The sequence below is a fragment of the Psittacula echo genome (genome assembly GCF_963264785.1).
Source record: "Psittacula echo genome assembly, chromosome: 5".
NCBI lineage: Eukaryota > Metazoa > Chordata > Aves > Psittaciformes > Psittacidae > Psittacula > Psittacula echo.
In genome coordinates, this window is record NC_137739.1 from 84,175,446 (window position 1) to 84,194,047 (window position 18,602).

An 18,602-nucleotide genomic window follows, 5' to 3' on the forward strand; every position below is an offset into this window, starting at 1 on the left:
TAGAGTTTAGAATAATCCCACAATTCTAGAAGCAGTTCTGTTTTATAACGCCTCGAATGCCTGCTCTCAGGAGGAGCCTATGTTTTCCTCACCAGTAAATAAATCCAGCAAACAAACCAAGTGAAGTGGTAAAAACTAGTGAGATTATGCAACACAGCTGCTGTTTCAGTACTGAAAAATCATTCTCTCAATGCTATTTGCTTGGCAACCACAGAGCTATACCCTTACTTCAGCAGCTTGGCTTTTTCTGTGCTAACTCTGGAGCTATAAGGGTTAACCTTTCAAACACAAATCAAGTATAACAAGATGTAAGAAGGCTTCCAACTGCAGACAGCTCACAGAATGAAAGAGACTTTGTCCAAACTGTTGTTCACAAGCTCAAAACATTCAAGTCTCCTGAACAGCAGTGAGAGTCATTAGCTTCCCAAATCACCACAAAACATAACACTACCAGCAGCCAGACACATCAGTTTGCTTTGTCTCTAAGCTCTTCACTTTTTCTTATCACAAGAAAAATGTGATTGAGCAGCTTAAAGAATACACCAACAGAGGCTTGAGAAACAAGTGAGATAAAGGGAACTTTTAATTAGTTGCAGTTCTTTCCAGAGACTGGTCAAGCTTCCCCATGTATTCCCTGATATCAGCTGTTAGCAAGAGATAAGCAGCAAAGGAGAACACAGCACTGAACTACATCACCAGAACATTTTGGTACCAAAAAAATCTCAGCAGTTTAGTTATTTAAAGCAGGAAAACCACCCAGAACTCCAGACAATCAAACCAACCACTCACCAACAACGCTTCCCCGACATTCAAAAGAACTCAACCAACCCAAACCATCCATCATGGAGCTGCTAACCAGAACTCGGGTTCTAAAGCTAGTTTTTTTCCCCCACTGTGGCCTACAAATGCATTTCTCCAGGATGAGGTAATGTAAATACAGTTCGCTTGATGAGTAATCTCATGTTTGAGATTTAGAGTTGTCTTAGTACAAAAGATTTATTGCAATAATAAGCTTCATGTTGCTTAACATGGATAAACAAGAACCTTTTAACCTTAAGCTGCAAGAGATCTTGGCAGATATTTCACCGCTTGCTCCATTCAAAGGGTAGGTAAGCATTCTGAATTGTACAAAGAATACCTTTGATGAATACCAATGTTTGACAGGGGAAAGAAACAGAAAGGGTGTCCAGCATCAATAAAAACAGGAAAAAAGTACATACTCTTACTTACATGCCCTGCATACTGTCCAAATTTCTTTCGGAGACCAGTGGCTAGTCCAGCAAGGCATTTGGCAGCCAAAGCAACCAGCATAACATTTGTATCCTTCCCAACAACCTGAAGAGGCAAAAACCCCAAAACAACAATGTTAAGAGACTGAAAATCCAAGTTTCAGAGACTAGGAAGGATATCTTAGAATAGTCAGTGGGCCATAGATATTCCACCACTGTTCCAACTGGTCATTTTCTACTTACGAGTACTAACTCAAATGCAAGTTTTAAAGTATAATACAAATAAATTACAAAAGAATATTAAACTCTATGTGCACTCTAGGATTTCTTACCTTTTTGAGAACTTTCACCAAGTCTGCGTAGTCTCCTGATTCCAATTTGGGATTTTTCACCAGCAGCTCAACAGCTTCTAGCGCTTCCTTCCTTTCTTGCCACTTTTTTGCTTCCTGCAGAGCAAATAATTTCCATTCATTTATAAATGCAAACACTTCTAGGGAAGCCTACTTGCCACAAGCCACAGATCTTAAACCATAGCTCTATACTAAGAAACCCAAAGTCTTCCTACAGTTCAACATCAGTAATTGCAATGAAATATGAAATACAGTCCTTTCCAGGGCATCTCAGCTCCTTAAAATTACAGCTTTCTTGCTAGTAAATCAAATATTGAGACTTATTTATGATAGTCTATATTTTACTTACACTAGTCTATTATTATCCATGTAGCAGTAAAACATACAGTGCAGAATGCCAATAGGTCTTAGGACTCATTAGCTTCAAATGTCATAGAATTCACTGGGAATATTTAATTTTATGCTTACTATTTTCTCATAGAAGTCTTTGGGAAGCTTGGAAAGAATTTCTACAGCTTCAAGCAACTCATACGCATCTACTTGTGGTACCGCCTCTTCCTCATCATCACCTCCTGCAATCAGAGGAGAGAAAAAGATAAGCAGAGTGACAAAAGAACTTTTAACTACAGCACCACCTAAGTCTCATTGTTTAAGAAGTACTATCAGCAGTTGTGATTTTTGCTATTCCAAAGGACAGATACTCTTTCATAGCACCTTTACAGAACCACAGAATGGTTTGGGTGGGAACGGATCATCTAGTTCCAACCCTCCCCTGCCGCAACGGGCAGGGACACATTCTACTGCACAAGGTAAAATAAGTTTAATGGGTTCCTTCACAAACAATACACCAGTGATATACCTTCCAACAGAGTTCAGAAATGAATTAATTTACCTCCATCTGCATCTCCTCCAGCTGCCTGCTGCTGCTCAAACTTTGCTTTCAGCTCCTGTTGGGAACGCAGGAACCTGGTCTGCTTAGGAGCAGCTGATGACACTTTGACCCACTCTTCTTCCAGTTCTTTTAGCTGAACAAAAGGGAAAATCATCATATCAGAAACATTTTGTATATATAAGACAAGCAACACTTCATGGAAAGCAATGGAGCTTTCCTATTTCAAAGCCAAGATAACACTATCTTTCAAGTTCTTTTTCCTGCCACCAAAGCGACTTTCCCCTCGCACTCACTGTAGCTTTTCATCAAGTAGGTCCACATAACATCAATAAATGTATCAATGCAAAGCATTTACGTAAAAACAAATCGTAGAAGTCAGAATGGTGTCCCCTCTGTAGAAGCTTTTAAATAAAAATGGCTGAGCATGAAAGAAGATTTTTTTGTTAAAGCCATGCTAAAACCAAGACAAAAACACGTTGTGCTACCTTGGATGACACAGATTTCTGCTTTCCACTTGAACATGATTAACTGAAGTGGAGAGGAAGGAAAGATACATAAATAATTTATAAAGTTTTAAAACAACTAAGTGTTCCATCTCCAGTAGATTTAGATTGGACATTAGGAAAAATTTCTTCACAGAGAGGGTAAACAGGCATTGGAAAAGGCTGCCCAGGGCAGTGGTGGAGTTGCCATCCCTAGAAGTGTTCAAAACCCACGTAGATGAGGCCCTCAGTGACATGGTTAAGTGGTGGTCTTGGCTGGGGTAACAACTGGACTTGTTGATCTTAAAGGTCTTTTCCAACCTAATCAATTCTATGATTCAACAGCATAGCTATCTACCATAAGGTAATGCTACTTCCTGAAGTGAAGCAGTCACATCCTGAGCACCACCAGAACAAGCCTGAATGGCTATGCAGAGTAAAAGAAAAACTTCAGGAAACAAGAAAACTGAGAAAGAAAATGGTGAACTTGAGGACTTTCAGTGCAGGGGTCTTTTATAGGGGTAACTGCTTGCCCTTGGCTTAGGTCTCCATGAAATACCATTCCACTTCTCAAATCCCCTCCTCAGTTCAATATGAGCCTGGAGAAGAGAAGGTTGCATGGAGACCTCAGAGCAGCCTTTCAGTATCTGAAGGGGGCCTACAAGGATGCTGGGGAGGGACTCTTCATCAGGGACTGTAGTGACAGGACAAGGGGTAACGGGTTCAAACTTAAACAGGAGAAGTTTAGATTGGATTTAAGGAAGAAATTCTTTACTGTAAGGGTGGTGAGGCACTGGAATGGGTTGCCCAGGGAGGTTGTGAGTGCTCCATCCTCGGTGGTGTTCAAGGCCAGGTTGGACAGAGCCTTGGGTGCCATGGTTTAGTGTGAGGTGTTGCTGCCCATGGCAGGGGGGTTGGAACTGGATGATCTTAAGGTCTTTTCCAACCCCAACTATTCCATGATTCTTCCCTCCCAACTTTACATATATATTGAAACAAAACATAGTCGCTATTTCTTTACAAATATGAAAGGAGGACATTTTAGGTGAAGTTACAGGAAGCTGAACGATAATGTTGCTGTCACTGAAGAATTCCAGCTTTGATTTTAACAATGCCCAGCAGCACAGGATCAGGGAGGGTTCATGGAAGTGTTCTCAAATGTTTGAATACAGAACTACTTTCTGCCTACCTGAACAGAGTTTATGTTCTGCAGTGGAGGTCTCAGAGCATCCCTTATCCAGCGGTAGATCTCCACAGCAAGGAGCTTGGCTTCATCTCGAACAGCCTTTTCCCGAGACTCAAACAGTTTTGGCAATACTTTAATGATTGGCTTCAGTGAGATGATTTTTGAACCAAATTCACTGAAAGTGAAAAATATGGAAGAACATGAGTGGCCAGTAAGAACCAGCGACTGATCCACAGGTACTACCTATGAAATGCTTCCAGTGCATGTTTAGGGATCATGTCATGGACTCAAATCATTATTATTTTCTGTTAACTACTAAGCTACTATAAAATCTAAGGAATATTTGCTCTATCATAATTACTGTCCACACCCAGCTTGGAATTACAAAATCAGGCCTCTCAAATTACTTCAAAGGACTTAATCCAATCTGCTGCTTAAACCAGGGAGAGGAAAGAAGAAAGGGAAAAAGAAAAGTGTCCTTAGACCAACATTTGTGTGACCTACTTTATTTTTAAATCAGAACAGAATCTCCTTTGTCTGTCCCTGGAGACAAGCTGCAGTAAAAGCATTAGTCACTTTCCCACTTGTTGGACCAGATAATTATAGTGAGCCTGGGTCATCCTCACAGAAAGCACACATGTTCAAATATGTGCTGCTGAAAGGACACACAAGTTTCCCAGTCAGTCACCCTTCCCTGTCAGCAGATTCTACAGCTTGGTGAACTTAGTACACTAAGTCTCCTTTTTCAATCAGTGCCGAATGAGAGCACAAGAACCTTCTTTTCAGACTCCCGGTAAACTGCTACAGTTCTTAAAGCATACCTTAAATCAATGCAAAAGCCATTATTTTTTTTTATTCAGAAGCATTTGTTTTCTTTGAGAGCTCTTAATTAACCTTTCCAATCAATTTCTTCCCTCCAATCAAGTACCACATAATAGAGCTAGTAAAAATGACTGCTCAAGAACTAAAACGTCTCACTTCCCAAGTTTCTAGCATTACACATTTTATAGCCAAGCCCACTTTGAGAAGTACCAAGTATTGAAACCTGCAAAATGGGTCTTTGAAACGCACAATTTAAATGTAGAATATGAACAAATGAGTTGCCCAAGATTTTTATTTTTCTACCATGACTCAAGAAAGAGCATATTGGGAAAACTGCCTACATACATTCTCTTATTATGTTATGTTATAGATAATACTATAGATATTATCTAATTCATAGAGCATATATCTCTTATAGATAATATTATCTAATTAATATAGCAATTAAAAACCCCAAACTTTAGCACAAGATAAACACTTGAAGCTAAACTCATCACACGCTCAAGCTACCCACCAAGATACAACATAGCTAAACATTATTGGTGCAGAAACCCCTTCAAAGTACAAGACAAACTTAGGCAGCAACACAGATCAGAAGCAGAAGATGAAGGTTAAGTCTCCAGGAAAGAATTTGATCTTGTCATCTCAAAGATATTAGAACACTACATATTAAAAGAAATAGGCCAATGTGGCACATTTTATAGGTGTGGTTGGTTGAAAGAGCTTGAGGAAGGTTATGCAGGTTCCTAATTACACTGTGCTGTTAAAGGACATTTGACTAGATAAGGCACTTTCAAATAACTAAAATATACTCTTAAATGTGGGACAGTACTTTCACTTAGAAGCACAGGTAACGTGCTAAGGCAAACGCTTTGACTTCTATTACAGAAGCTTGAAACAATTATTTCAACAAGGGCCATCTATACATATGCCTCAGGAAGGTGCCTACAAAATCCCAGAATAAGACACTTTCCATCTATACTATAGAGTTTTCACATGAACTACTTCACTTAGAGTGTTCTGTACATTATTATCAAAATTATGGTTTCTTAAAAAAAAACAACAAAAAACCCTAATGGACAATGAATTATAAATGCACCAAATGCAAGAATTTGATAAAACCCCAGAATTTTTCACTCAGCTCAAACGCAGGAAACATACTTGAAGAGGAACAGAACCAAAAGATGTTCCAAATCTAATCTTGAAACCAACTATCCCATCTTAATTAAACTGGATTTGATTTTTACTGAGTACTAAGCTTTTGTTTTGAATAAGGTAATAATTATATGGAAAATTGAAGCATACTGTGCAGTGAGCTTTTCCCATTTTTGAAGATCAACTGAAGATGCTCCCATCCATGAGGAAAACAGTGTTGGGGTTTGGTTTTATTTCAGAAAAAGGTTTTTTTAGGAAATGTTACATTTCAGTTAACAATCAGCAAGTTTATTTCAGATATTCAGAAAAGAAGCTCCACAGTCTGGGATAAGACACACTAATCCTGCGCTTCTTTCAGGGGTCCATTGTAAACAGTTGCCACAGATTAAAGTGATCCAGATGAGGCTTGTACAACAAAGACATCCCTCACATCTAACAAATCCCATGATGCTCTCAACTGTTGTGGTCAGAAAGTATCAATTCAGTAAAGATACATCCTGTTGAACAATAACAAAGGCCTGTTAAAGACTTAAGCAGCAATTTAGACTTTACATACTGCTGGGTTGAGGGAAAAAGGAAAAACACAGACGAAAGCTCCCTAGGAACTGAAAACTGAAAGCTTACCTTAGTGCTTTCCTCAGTGTCTCTATACATGCTACTATGATTTTCGGGTTCTTGTTGTCCAGACCCTTTAGTAATTCTTCTTGTACAGCCTCCCCTTTCTCAATTTCTATATACATTAGACAGATATCTAGACCCAGCTCTTTTGCTCTGGCTTTTGGCTGATTGAACACTTTATTTACAACTCCAGACGCTACTTCTCCTGTTGTCCTGGAAAGATGAGAAAGTGTTAGTTTCAGAACATTTAAGAGAATTAGGTGTTCTACATCATTATCCACAGACAAAGCACACAACACACCCAAAACAGATTAAAACTCAGCAAGTCCTCATATAATAGAGACTAGATTCTAAGTTAACTTTGAAGGTAATAACCTTTAAGAGATTACCTCAGCCTCTAGTTTAATCAAAAGAACTTCTGCAGCCCAAGAGTCAGTTAACATGTTCCTAACACTGGACTACATCAGACAGTGAAGAGTTGACTTCTTCTCAAAAGTGTATTCATTAATATACATTAGTTAAGGTCCACAAATAAATGTCAGTTCCTGGAGCTGCACTTATTAGTTAACATATAACATGGTGTATAGTCCCAACACAGAATCTCACAGGTATTTCCAAGCTTCCAATCCACTAAATCGTTTACACCACTTAAATCAAGGGGTTTGGAAGGCTGTCTGGTTTTAAAACAAAGCTTCAGTGTTTTGCTTTGTTTTTTTATTCAGACTTTAAATCTTTTCATCAGGTCACTAAGTGGATCAAAGCACTACTCTGGCCTATTAGGCCACTTTATTTCACCTTGGTAAGTACAGGCTATTTCCTGGGCTAGACAACAGTGAAATACTAAAAACATCCTGTGAAGATTCATATTGGTTAAGTTGGATACAACACCACATGAACATAACTGTATTTTAGTTCATGGATGAATTGCATAAGTATCTCCTTAGAAGAAAGGCTCTCTGCACATAAAGACAATTTAGTCTAACAAGAACAGCGATTCCAGTTCACAGCATCTATACAACCAAATTACTGATTCACTTTCTCTACCATTTCAGAAGTCTTCACAACTGCCTTTAATACTTTATTTGAATTACTTTAAGCAATTTCTGACAAGTTAACATGCACATGGAGGTCATCTACAAGAAAAGCCATTCAACAAGTTTTCTAGGTTAGAAAGCAGGTTCTGCTCTCAACAGCAAAGATCGTAACTATTAGTGGCCTCTGCACTATTTATCTGCAGTCTCTCTCAGAGAGGCACATTAAGCTGCCATAATAGTTTAAGTGCAATAAAAGGCTACTTACTTCCCAGCTACATGAGCATTTTCAACATAAGCAAGTGCTGCTTCCAGTCCTTTCAACTGAGCCACTGCATTGGAGTCAGTCACAAATTTCTTTATCAATCCAAGATACTTGGACCATTCAGGACTCTTTCCATCATCTATCTTCTGGAAGAGCTTAAGGGCTTCTTCATAACCATTTAATCTGGCTTTCCACAGCTGGAAGCAGAAATCAGACATTTATTGCTGTGTTAGTACAATCTTAACTCACCAGTCTTACAAAGTTCTTCAATCATAGTTGGAAGTGTGCTCAATAAGCTGGCATTTGCAAGATTTCAATGACTATATGAATAACATGCAACAAGACAGAATACTCGTTCTTCTCCCATCAACAACGATCTGGATAGAGATGCCAGTCTTCCCCAGTGCTCTTCATAAGCCCTTACAATCACTGATGAGTAGGTGGGAGCCCAACAATAGTTTCAGCTACAGATGACTAATTTCTCCCCATGAATGAGTGTACTGATCTTTCAGCGACAAGCTTACGCCATGCAGACTACCAAGCTGCTAAAATCTGCTTAATAAATGTTACTTGGACACTAGGTTGGATAGAGCTGATGCAGTTTCAGATCTGTTATATGCATGCTGTGCAGCTGTTGAGATCACCTATGGTGTACTTAGAGGAATATCACAGAATCATTCCAGCAGAGATATAACAGCAAGCCAAATGCAATGACAAGATCTCCTACCTTGTGTTCACATTTCTGATCAACGGGCAGTTTCATCCACTCACTGTCGTCCCCCATTGTAATTCAGGTTCTCTCTAATTACAGTAATTCCTGTGGAGACATGGACAAGTTAGAACACAATAAAATATGTCTGGTGCTACCCACAGCATACTTCTACTTAAAAAGGGCAAAAACCAAAACGACAATTCCACAGCAAATCTTACTGCTAAAATGCAGCTCAAGCTTGTAATAGTATTTACATACAGACTACATCATTACTTTGTTAGCCCTAGAAAGCTACCAGAAGCCAATAAAGATCAGAGCGGAACCATGTGTAGTATTTCAGGCACTAGAAGTCTCCATGTGTGACAGTTTTAGTCAGCAGAGAAGGCATTCGGGATATAACCTCATTTAAGCTGGAGGAAGAACGTACCATGATTAAGATGCTAAACTGCAACGAGTGCCCATCCACACTGGAAAACTGACTCGTACTGACACGTGCTTTCAGCAACAGGTGCCATGAATCAGTGTTACAGAATAACCGGGTGCCAGTGTGTGTACAGCCATTTTAACAGCTACAGACACTGCAGCTGAGATGAGCAGCACAGGGAGGAACAAAACCCATTTTTTGCAAGCTGGCTGCTTTATGCCCTAATTCTCATGTAGCCAGCAGCAGCAACTGTCAACAAGAGAGCAATTTCTCACCACACACACAGGGCTCAAGTCCTTGCTCATTCAAGTTCCCAAGTGTTTTCCGCCTCTTCCCCTTTCGTTTTTATTAAGATAGGAGTACTGTCCATTAAGGTATGAGAAGACACCTCAGTCTCAATGAGCATGGCCAGCAGGTCAAGGGAGGTGATTCTCCCCCTCTACTCTGCTCTGGTGAGACCCCACCTGCAGTACTGTGTTCAGTTCTCCAGCCTCCAACACAAGAGGGACATGGACCTGCTTGAGCAAGTCCAGAAGAGGCCATGGAGATGCTCAGAGGGCTGGAGCACCTCTCATATAGGGACAGGCTGAGAGAGCTGAGTTTGCTCAGCCTGGAGAAGAGAAGGCTCCAGGAAGACCTCAGAGCAGCTCCAGTGCCTAAGGGGGACAAAAAGAAATGTGGAGAGGGGCTGTGGACATTGGGCAGGCAGCGACAGGATAAGGGGGAATGGCTTTAACCTGGCAGACAGGAGATTTAGGTTAGACATTAGGAATAAATTCTTCCCTGTGAGGGTGCTGAGGCGCTGGCACAGGGTGCCCAGAGAAGCTGTGGCTGCCCCATCCCTGGCAGTGTTCAAGGCCGGGTTGGACGGAACTTGGAGCAACGTGCTCTAGTGGAAGGTGTCCCTGGCCGTGGCAGGGGGTTGGAACTGGATGAGCTTTAAGGTCTCTTCTACCCCAAACCATTCTGTGACATTGTACAACTGCCTGCACAGAGAATAACAAGGGAGTATGCCTGATGCAGAGAGACCAGCAAAATAAAATCAGCAGCCACAGCAATAAGGGCTCCCAACATCATTGAAACAAAACAATCAAACCAGAGAAGGAGTAACACATTGCAGCACACCCATTCAAACACACAGACAATGACATAAGTTGTAAAAACTGGCCAGCATATACAACAATCACTAAAGGTATAGAAATACACAATACTAACAGAATATTCTTAATGCAAATTCAGCCTGTGCCAGCAAAGCTGCAAACCTTAACCTACAAACTATTTCCCCTAATGCACAGTCTCCCTGCACAGAATTAACCCATAGAAGTAGGAGCAGAAATTCACTTGTGTAAGCCAATATAAGCAAATTCTCTAAAGCCTTCAGCGAGCTGAAGGCTCATACACAGCATACAACTAACAACACTAACATACAGCAACCTGAAGGCAAATATGCTAGCAGCAGTCCACAATAAAGACAACCTTTTTAATTCCTTCCTTGATTAGTTAGAATATACTTAAAACAACAACCCAACCCAAATAATGAGAAAAAAAAAACCCCAAACACACAAAAACCCCAACCAAAACCCAACTCCAGAACCCCCACAAGCCACCAACACATCATCCACAATAAGCTACACTACTTTTACCTGAAATATTTATAAATTCCTTTGGATGTTAATACTGTTCTCATTACAATTGCATAAACCTACTGATTTGCCCAATGGCAACAAAACAAAAGTCAATGTCAGGCTAGAAGGTGACCACACATATAAACAAATGTATCTAGACATTGTTTGTCCTTCTTTTGTCACAAATAGCAATTCGGATCCTTTTTCTTGACATCAGCACAGTACAAGTGAGAAGTCTGCTTTTTAAGCAAAAATAAACACATATTGTGCCAAAGCTGAAGTCTTAGTTAACCCCTAAATCTATAAAGCACTGAGAATGAAGGGATTGTTCTGCTCATTAACTTAACAGGAAATTACGTAGTTCTGAATCTTGCTCACAAACTTGGAGGTAGTTCAAGCCATTCAAGCCTGTCTATATAATTTTGTTAAGGAAAGCATAAGGAATCAATAAAGGGACAATAGGTATTTATTTCCAAAGAAAACAGAAAAAAGAAAGAAAGCATTAACACAGTCATAGCAGAAACACCAGAATAAAGAGTTCTGGCACCTGTACTAAGAACATCTCCCTCTACACCCTGTTCTTACAGAAAACTGGCAGCAGTGTGGAACTCAACATCAAAAAGAAACTCATTTCTCTCCAGAAATCTGTTCCACCAGGGAAAATCCTGTTGTAGGTCAGTGACTGCCTCACTACAATCCTAAAAGCAGTTCAAACTCTTAAGTCAGAAACAACTCCATTAAAAAGGCAGCTTGTGCATTGCAAGGCTGATCCTGATTTACAAGCATCTTTACCCCTACATGTATACAACAGTTCATTGCTACAAAGTGCAACCTCTGGCTTGTACATTCCAGTGATGCGTTACAGAATCTAAAGGAAAGAGATTTAGTATTTCTCTTCCCAACATCATCACAATGTACTCAGCTTGGGGGACAGGACATAAGACACGATGTTAAGACATAGGGAATATAGAAGATGACCATGAAGCAGTATTTTCCTCATGCATTTTTAAGTCTGGTCAAGTTAGATCCCCTACTAGTTTTAGTCCTTAACACCTGCAGTGGTTACTTCAATTATAAAATGGGTTAAGTTGCCTTCTGTGCTGAATCTGACATCTAAAAATAGTGATAAAATTATACTTCCCCCCTCTCAGTAACTGACAAATCCCCTTAGAACAGGCAATCTATCAGAAAGTATTCCACGGTCACAGAGGGAAAGCTGCTTCTTAAACATCCCCTCCTTGTAGCTTCATCGCTGCTCACGCCTGTCCTATGATTCTAATGCCAAAATCTTGTACTGACTCTGCCTACATCTTGCATTTACCAGAATAAAACACTGCTGTTTCTCCCTTCAATTAAGTCACTGAGTTCTGTATGTTCATAGAACATCCCACACTGGACAAAATGCTGTGGTTTGTCAAAGCTTCTTTGCAAAGACATGCAAACCTTCAGCCCTTACAACTACCAGCAAGTAGCCTCATTACACAATAATGCAGCTAAATTCTGTTATTACTAGTGAATTTTCAGCATTGAAGTGTTTGACCTACATAGCTTTCCTGTTGTCTCAACTCAGGACAATCAGATTTAAGTATTTCAGTAACAGTATTCATTTTGGTAGAACCCAGAAAACAAGAAAAGTCACTGGACCACTAAAATAAGTTTAGTGAGAGACGTTTGTTATTAACATGGTCAATGCATCATTTGTAAAAGCAAGTCAGCTGAGCAATCTGCAGTGGGGATGAATAACAAATCCTCCCTGACAGTTCTTGGCAGGACAAGTTCTTACACTATGGAGCAGGGAGGAAATGAAGACCATCAAGGAACGAATAGGATATCTTTTAAAGGGAGACCATGCAAAAGCAGCAAGAGCAGCAAATACTTAGAAGACAGCACAAACGCACGAATTTCCAATCTAATAGTGAGAATTTCCCACTGAATATAAGTTTAGGAAACAAATTTATCAACTCAGTAAGAGATTATAGGAAAGTTTCAATACATGAAAGTTTGGATTCACCACATATTGCTCTGAACAGCTCCTACTCAGCTTCTAAAGAAATGAATAGCATCAACCTTACAGCTTCATAGTATGAGGAACTGCTAAAGAAAATCCTTTCAGTGTAAACATCCCAAGATGTGCTTTATTTTGAAGTGTACATTTATGTCTTAGCACTATATTTTACTGTGAAGTTTCAGCTTTCAGGCCATGTTCTACAGATGTACAACTGCAAACTAAGAAGCCATTTTATGCTAAACACACAGATATTTGCTGACACCGATTTATACTGATACTTCTGCCCACTCCCTTCCACCTATTGAACATCACTGTTACACAAGAACAGCATCAAGCATTTTGATACTTCGAAAGCTTCTCAAAAGCTTTATTCAAAAGAAGTTCTTTGAAAACAAGACAGGTCTTTCTAAAGGAAAAATCTGTTTCAAATATTCCTATACAGTAGGGCACATATTTGGAGAGCATACAGCTGTATGTCACATTTCAGATGAAACCAACAAGTTTGCTGTCAGCACAGCCCATAATTTTCCTAGCAGATAGAATCTGTTTAATGGCAGTTTTGGGTCGTATTTTCTCTTTGGCTCTGAAAAGATAAAGTCTTACTTGCTTTGAAGGTTAGCACAGCATGGTTTTGGTATTTGCCAGCAAAACCTTCTCACTAGATACAATATAAAGTAGCTGAGAAAAAAAAAAAAAGGTTGAAAAAGTAATCATAACAGTTAAATTACTTTAAGCACCACCTGGATACACTAAGTATTTGAATAGCAAACAAATCTGAGAACTACAGACTAAACAGCCAGTGAAATAATGCAATCGCTTTAATAAATTCCACATAATAAAAAGGAAACTGAAGTCCAGCTAACAATCCTGAACTACAGATACCTGCTAAAGCAGTGAAGAGTCACAAGAACTTTCAGTCAGGCTGCAAACGTGCTTTCCAGCTCCAGTCCACGTATCTTTTGATGTCAGACAAAAGAACAAGAGATTAAAAAACCCACAGAAGATTATTTGCTGCTTAGGGAATAAAAACTTCCTAGGATTTTAAAGGCTGGCGTTCTCCAATGAAAAGGTGAATCAGAAGCTGCAAGATACAGACTCTTGATGAAAAGAAAGGAGGACCTTGAAATAAAGGAATAGGAGAAACACATGCTAAAAGAAGTGTGTTGCAGGTTGTGGAGTAGATTGCAGCTCAGTGAACCCTTGCTTCAGCAGCAATGAAATTGGATTCAAGAATTTATTCTCTTGCCTGCTCTAACTCATGTCCTAACTCAGTTCAGCGACATCTTAACAACACAAACGGCAAGTTCTTACTAAGTGAGATAACAATGTATTTTTCTAGATAACTCATCTAATACATGGCTTCTGAAAGTAACTGAGGCTGTGCTTTTCTACGCACCTAAAAGTGAGAGAGAATGCAAACTAAACTGACCTTCTGCTACAGCTATTTCTTACTGCATGGGTAGGCTGGAGGGAAGCCAGCCTTACAGAGTGGAAAGGGGCAAAAGAGAAAGGGCAACCCACAGGCAAGTTTGCGTGCACAGACATAATTCCAAGGGTGATCAACTGGAGTGAAAGATGCCAGTGGGACTGCGCTTATTCACTGCAAACTCCCCCATCCCTAAGGTGTTTACAAAGCTCAGGCATGGAAAGGCTCATGTGATGTTCTTTAAAAGGACAGCCTGAACTGCTGATGAAGGAAAGCTCCCACGGAGACATCATGCTCCAGGACCGACCACGAGCTCCCTCCTTCTCCATGGAAAGCATCTTCCAGCACAGCAGCACGGCCCTTCCCCCGCACACACACACCCGCCACCCCCAGCGCCTTCCACACTCCATCACCGGCTCCCCGCCCGCAGCCCCAGATGTCCCCGTCCCCCTCCTGCTCCCCCCGCACGCCGCAGAGGAGGTTCCCCGTCCGGCGGTGGCACCGGCAGCCGGTATCTGGCAGCAGGCCGCGGCCGGAGCTCGGGGCAGCGGCGGAGCAGGCCGCCCGCCCCGCATTGTCTGTGCCCGCTGCCCCCGACCGAGGGCCGGGCCTGCTGGCCGGACACTCACCCTGACAGCTCCGGGCCGGCTCCGCGGCGACAGCGGGCGTGGAGCCGCGGGCCGGTCCGGGCCAAGCCCCTCCCCACCGGCGGGCGGGGCTCGGGGCGCCGCGGCCGCACCTGGGCGGGGAACCGGCCCGCGCCGGGGCCAGACAAAGGCGGGCAGGGCCGGACCGGGCCGCGCCGCTCTCCCCCCGCGGGGCCGGTGCCCTGCGGTGCGGGTCCTGCGGCTGGGCAGGGGCCTCGGTGGGCGGCGAGCAGCTGGGGCCGCCGGGCCCGCCGTTCTCCTGAGTCATCCCCGAGCACACACGGGCCTCAGAGCGAGTCTTCCCGTGACAGAGGTGGCTGCGGTCATACCCGAGCACGGAGCAGGCATTGCCCATCGTCCCGCAGCCCTCAGCTGAAGGGAGCAGGGGAGAACGAGGCCTGCCGTGAAGAACGACAAACAGTCCCTTCCGAACGAGTGGGTATGAATAGCCTGGCACCACACCATCGCATTTCATGTTCTGCTGCAAGATCTGTAATGACAGTGCTCCAGCAGAGCTGATTCATCAGCAACCTCTGTAGCCATCACCTGGCATTCCGAGATGCCTTTTCTACAGTGAAAATAGCAATTGAAGGAGCTGGTATGGTGGAAACTGGGTGTCAATAGCTTCCTGCAGAGAAGAGCATCAAGCTTTATGATGCAAAGCTGTTTCTTCAGCCATCTTTTTAGCTATCTGAAGAAAGAAGCCTCTTCCCAGCACTGCAGCACCAGCCATGCTCCCCACTGAATAATTGTCCAAATTACTTCTTCTACCATCTCAGCCTTCCCCCCACAACAGGGAGGCACAAACACACGCATCAGCTTCTGCTTTCCAACGTTCGACACTGGCAGCAACCGAGCTGTCATAGAGACAGCCTCAAACAATGTGAAACTGCTCAGGTCAAGAGACTCGTTATTCAAACAAGCCACTGCAAGGCAATGTTTAAATGAAACACAAGGGTACAAGGCTTTCCCTTGTCACACTTTAGAACAGCACCGAACCACTGGAACAGGCTACAACAAAGCAACAGCAGCAACACCACACAGTCTTAAGACTATGTGGCCTACTCTGTTGGAGACGCAAGTGGCTTTAACACCATCCTACTCTGGCAGAGACTCCAGAAGCCATTTACATTAATTAATTTACAAACAAATTAGCAATACAGGTTCATACACTTGATTCAAAAAGCAGAAAAGAACATCTGCTGGTGCCCAGGAACAGAGGAGAGAGGGGAAGGGGGTGAAAAGGAACCAGACTGTCACTGACCACAATTCTGAAAACCCTAATTAAGAGGTTTACAAGTATTTACATCTCTCAAGGGTCCTTCAAGTCATACGTCCCACACACCAGAATTTTCCAAATTAGATACTTCAGATTGAGACAGTTATTAGAAGCATTCAGAACAGCTTCTAATTGTACATACTGTTGAAGATGCTCATAAGTGATCTACAAGAAGGGGCCAACAGAGGTGTTACAGTTTGCAGATGACACAACTAATAAGACAAAATGATCAACTGAAAGCTTACAACATGCCGAGTGAATTCCAGGTGTACATTTATGACCTAAAAACACACAAGAGACAGCTTTTACCACTACATTGGAATTCAGGTTTTCCAAGTGACTGTTAAACAGGAGCAAAACCTTTTGTTTAACAGTAGGTATGAAAGCAGCACCAGGCCAGATCACAAAACTGGCCCCTATCAGGGGAAGATCAAGAGCCAGCAGGAGTTTAGTTCCACCAAACACGATTCATAGGCCTATAAGGATCAGGAAATCATGTTCCATTACTGTGTATTCACTTATTTATATTAGAATATCAAGGAGAAGCCTGGCATCAGTACAGATGTGAGGCAGTCTGCCCAACTCCAATTCCACATGCTTCCAAAATCCGAGTCTCTTTTATTTTTGGACAGGTGTCACAAATCATTTTTTCCATAGCAGGTCCCTAGTCGATATCCCCAACTTTGGGTCTTGAGAATTGCCTTCAACACATCTATAGTAATTTGTTTAGAATCAGTTTGTTATACATAAAGGCCATTTCTTGTTAATTCTGATTTAACATAGCACTCTTGATGCGGCTTTAACTCTATTACAACTCTTGAAGGGAGAGAAGAAAAAAACAAGGTGCACCTGGACACTTGAAATGGAGGAAGCTCCTAAACCAGCAAAGTTTAAAGAATGGCCAAGCCCGAAGCAAGAAAGTCAACCCCAATTCTTATTTCTGTACAATCAACTGATGTGAGACTCCAAAGAACCAAAACTGGAAGGGACAACTTGCATCAATCATTCCTCTTTCTGACTTCACCCTATAGTAAAGCTTATATGAGTAGCCTTTTAAAACACTTTAATATTTGAGACTTTCAGCATTTGGAAATATGCATCTTTGCAATCTGAAACCAACTGCTGTGTTCACTGACAGCCTATAGCAATGCCTTCTCTGATACACAAGTACTAAACAAGTAGCTGGTAGCTCAACATAACAACCGCTCAATCCCTTCTATCTGCAGGAGGCAGCTTCAACAGCACTACAGTTCGGCATAAGTACTGGAAGAGGCAACACTCAAAATAATAAACCAGGAAAAAAGGAAACCTGCGGAATAATGAGACAGCCAATACACACCCAACAAATCATTTAGATAACTGTAGCAGATGAGTTTGTGACTCTTAGTTCAACTTTAAAATAGAGTCCAGATCAGCTCAAGCCACACAGAAGTTCCGTTCCTAAACCTCTGCTATACAAGGCTTTGGGTCTCTCACTGACAGATGTGCAAATTCAGGAGGAAAATTCCCTACACACTAATCTGAAAGCTACTGCCTTAAGAAGAATCACAAGACCCTCACTCAGAAACGAAATCAAATTAAACTGGGAGGGGACCCGCATTCCCATCCACTCTTCACATACACTAGAGAAGATCCAACAAGAAGCACCTCCTAGTGAGGGACCCTGGAGATCCAGGACTAACACCTGCACCCAACAACAGAGCTGTAGAAACGGAGATGAGCTCCTGCCTTTCGTGTTAAGATACAGTCACCTCATGGAACATCTTCCTTGGGTCAGGAGAAACCGATCCAGCACGCAGGCTCCCGAAACGCACGCTCAGGGGACGGGAGATGCCAGCTCCCCATTTCCCTCGGGGAGCGCTCAGACGGGACCGAGCCCAGCTCCCTGTGCAGCCCCTGGGCCCATCCTGCAAGGCATCTCCCCGAAAAGGCCCCAGCGGCTCCCAACCGCGCCTGGGCCCACAGCGATGACACGAAGGAGGTGAACACGGCAGAGCAGCCAAAGGCCGCGGCTCTCCACACCCCCCGCTGCACGAGCGGCCTAGGATTGCGGCGCCCCTCCAGCCTCTAGAGCGAGGCGCGGTGCAGGCCGCGGCCACGCACCGCCTGCAGCCGCGGCCCCTACCCTCACCACAGCTACAGTAACGGGGTAAGCGATGCCCCTAGGCGCGGGCGGCTACTGCGGAGCGATGTCAACGCCGCTCAGACCGCGCCTCCACCCAGGCCCCAGGTAAGCCGCGGCCCAGCGGGAGGAGGTTTACCCGCCCTCCTGCGGGCCTGGGGAGCCACGGAAGAAGGAAGCGGGCCCGCAGCGGGATCTGAGAGCACCAGCGGCTCTTACCTGGGCCGCGGCCGGGCGGGCGCAGCGAGTGTCCGGCCGCTCCTCCGCGGGGTTTGAAATCACCAACACCGCCCGCACCTCCCAGTGTCCTCAGCGCCCATTGGCCTGCG

At 42.8% G+C, this 18,602-nt stretch overlaps 1 protein-coding gene across 5 annotated transcripts in view; it reads right to left on the bottom strand.

Moving 5' to 3' along the window:
• Positions 1-18,602, bottom strand: part of CKAP5 (cytoskeleton associated protein 5) — a 52,071-nt gene extending 33,469 nt beyond the window's left edge. For 2 of the 5 annotated variants that reach the window (XM_080617696.1, XM_080617693.1), the window contains exons 1-9: positions 18,493-18,602; positions 8,758-8,847; positions 8,034-8,227; positions 6,741-6,947; positions 4,143-4,314; positions 2,472-2,604; positions 2,048-2,151; positions 1,562-1,675; positions 1,231-1,335 (exon numbers count right to left, since the gene is read on the bottom strand). In XM_080617696.1, coding sequence (XP_080473822.1) covers positions 1,231-1,335; positions 1,562-1,675; positions 2,048-2,151; positions 2,472-2,604; positions 4,143-4,314; positions 6,741-6,947; positions 8,034-8,227; positions 8,758-8,814 — 1,086 coding nt within the window. In that variant the 5' untranslated portion in view covers positions 8,815-8,847; positions 18,493-18,602. Of the gene's footprint in view, positions 1-1,230; positions 1,336-1,561; positions 1,676-1,928; positions 1,972-2,047; positions 2,152-2,471; positions 2,605-4,142; positions 4,315-6,740; positions 6,948-8,033; positions 8,228-8,757; positions 8,848-13,681; positions 13,701-17,902; positions 18,110-18,492 lie in introns of those variants that run through there. The other 3 variants (XM_080617694.1, XM_080617695.1, XM_080617697.1) reach the window with 3 other exon arrangements.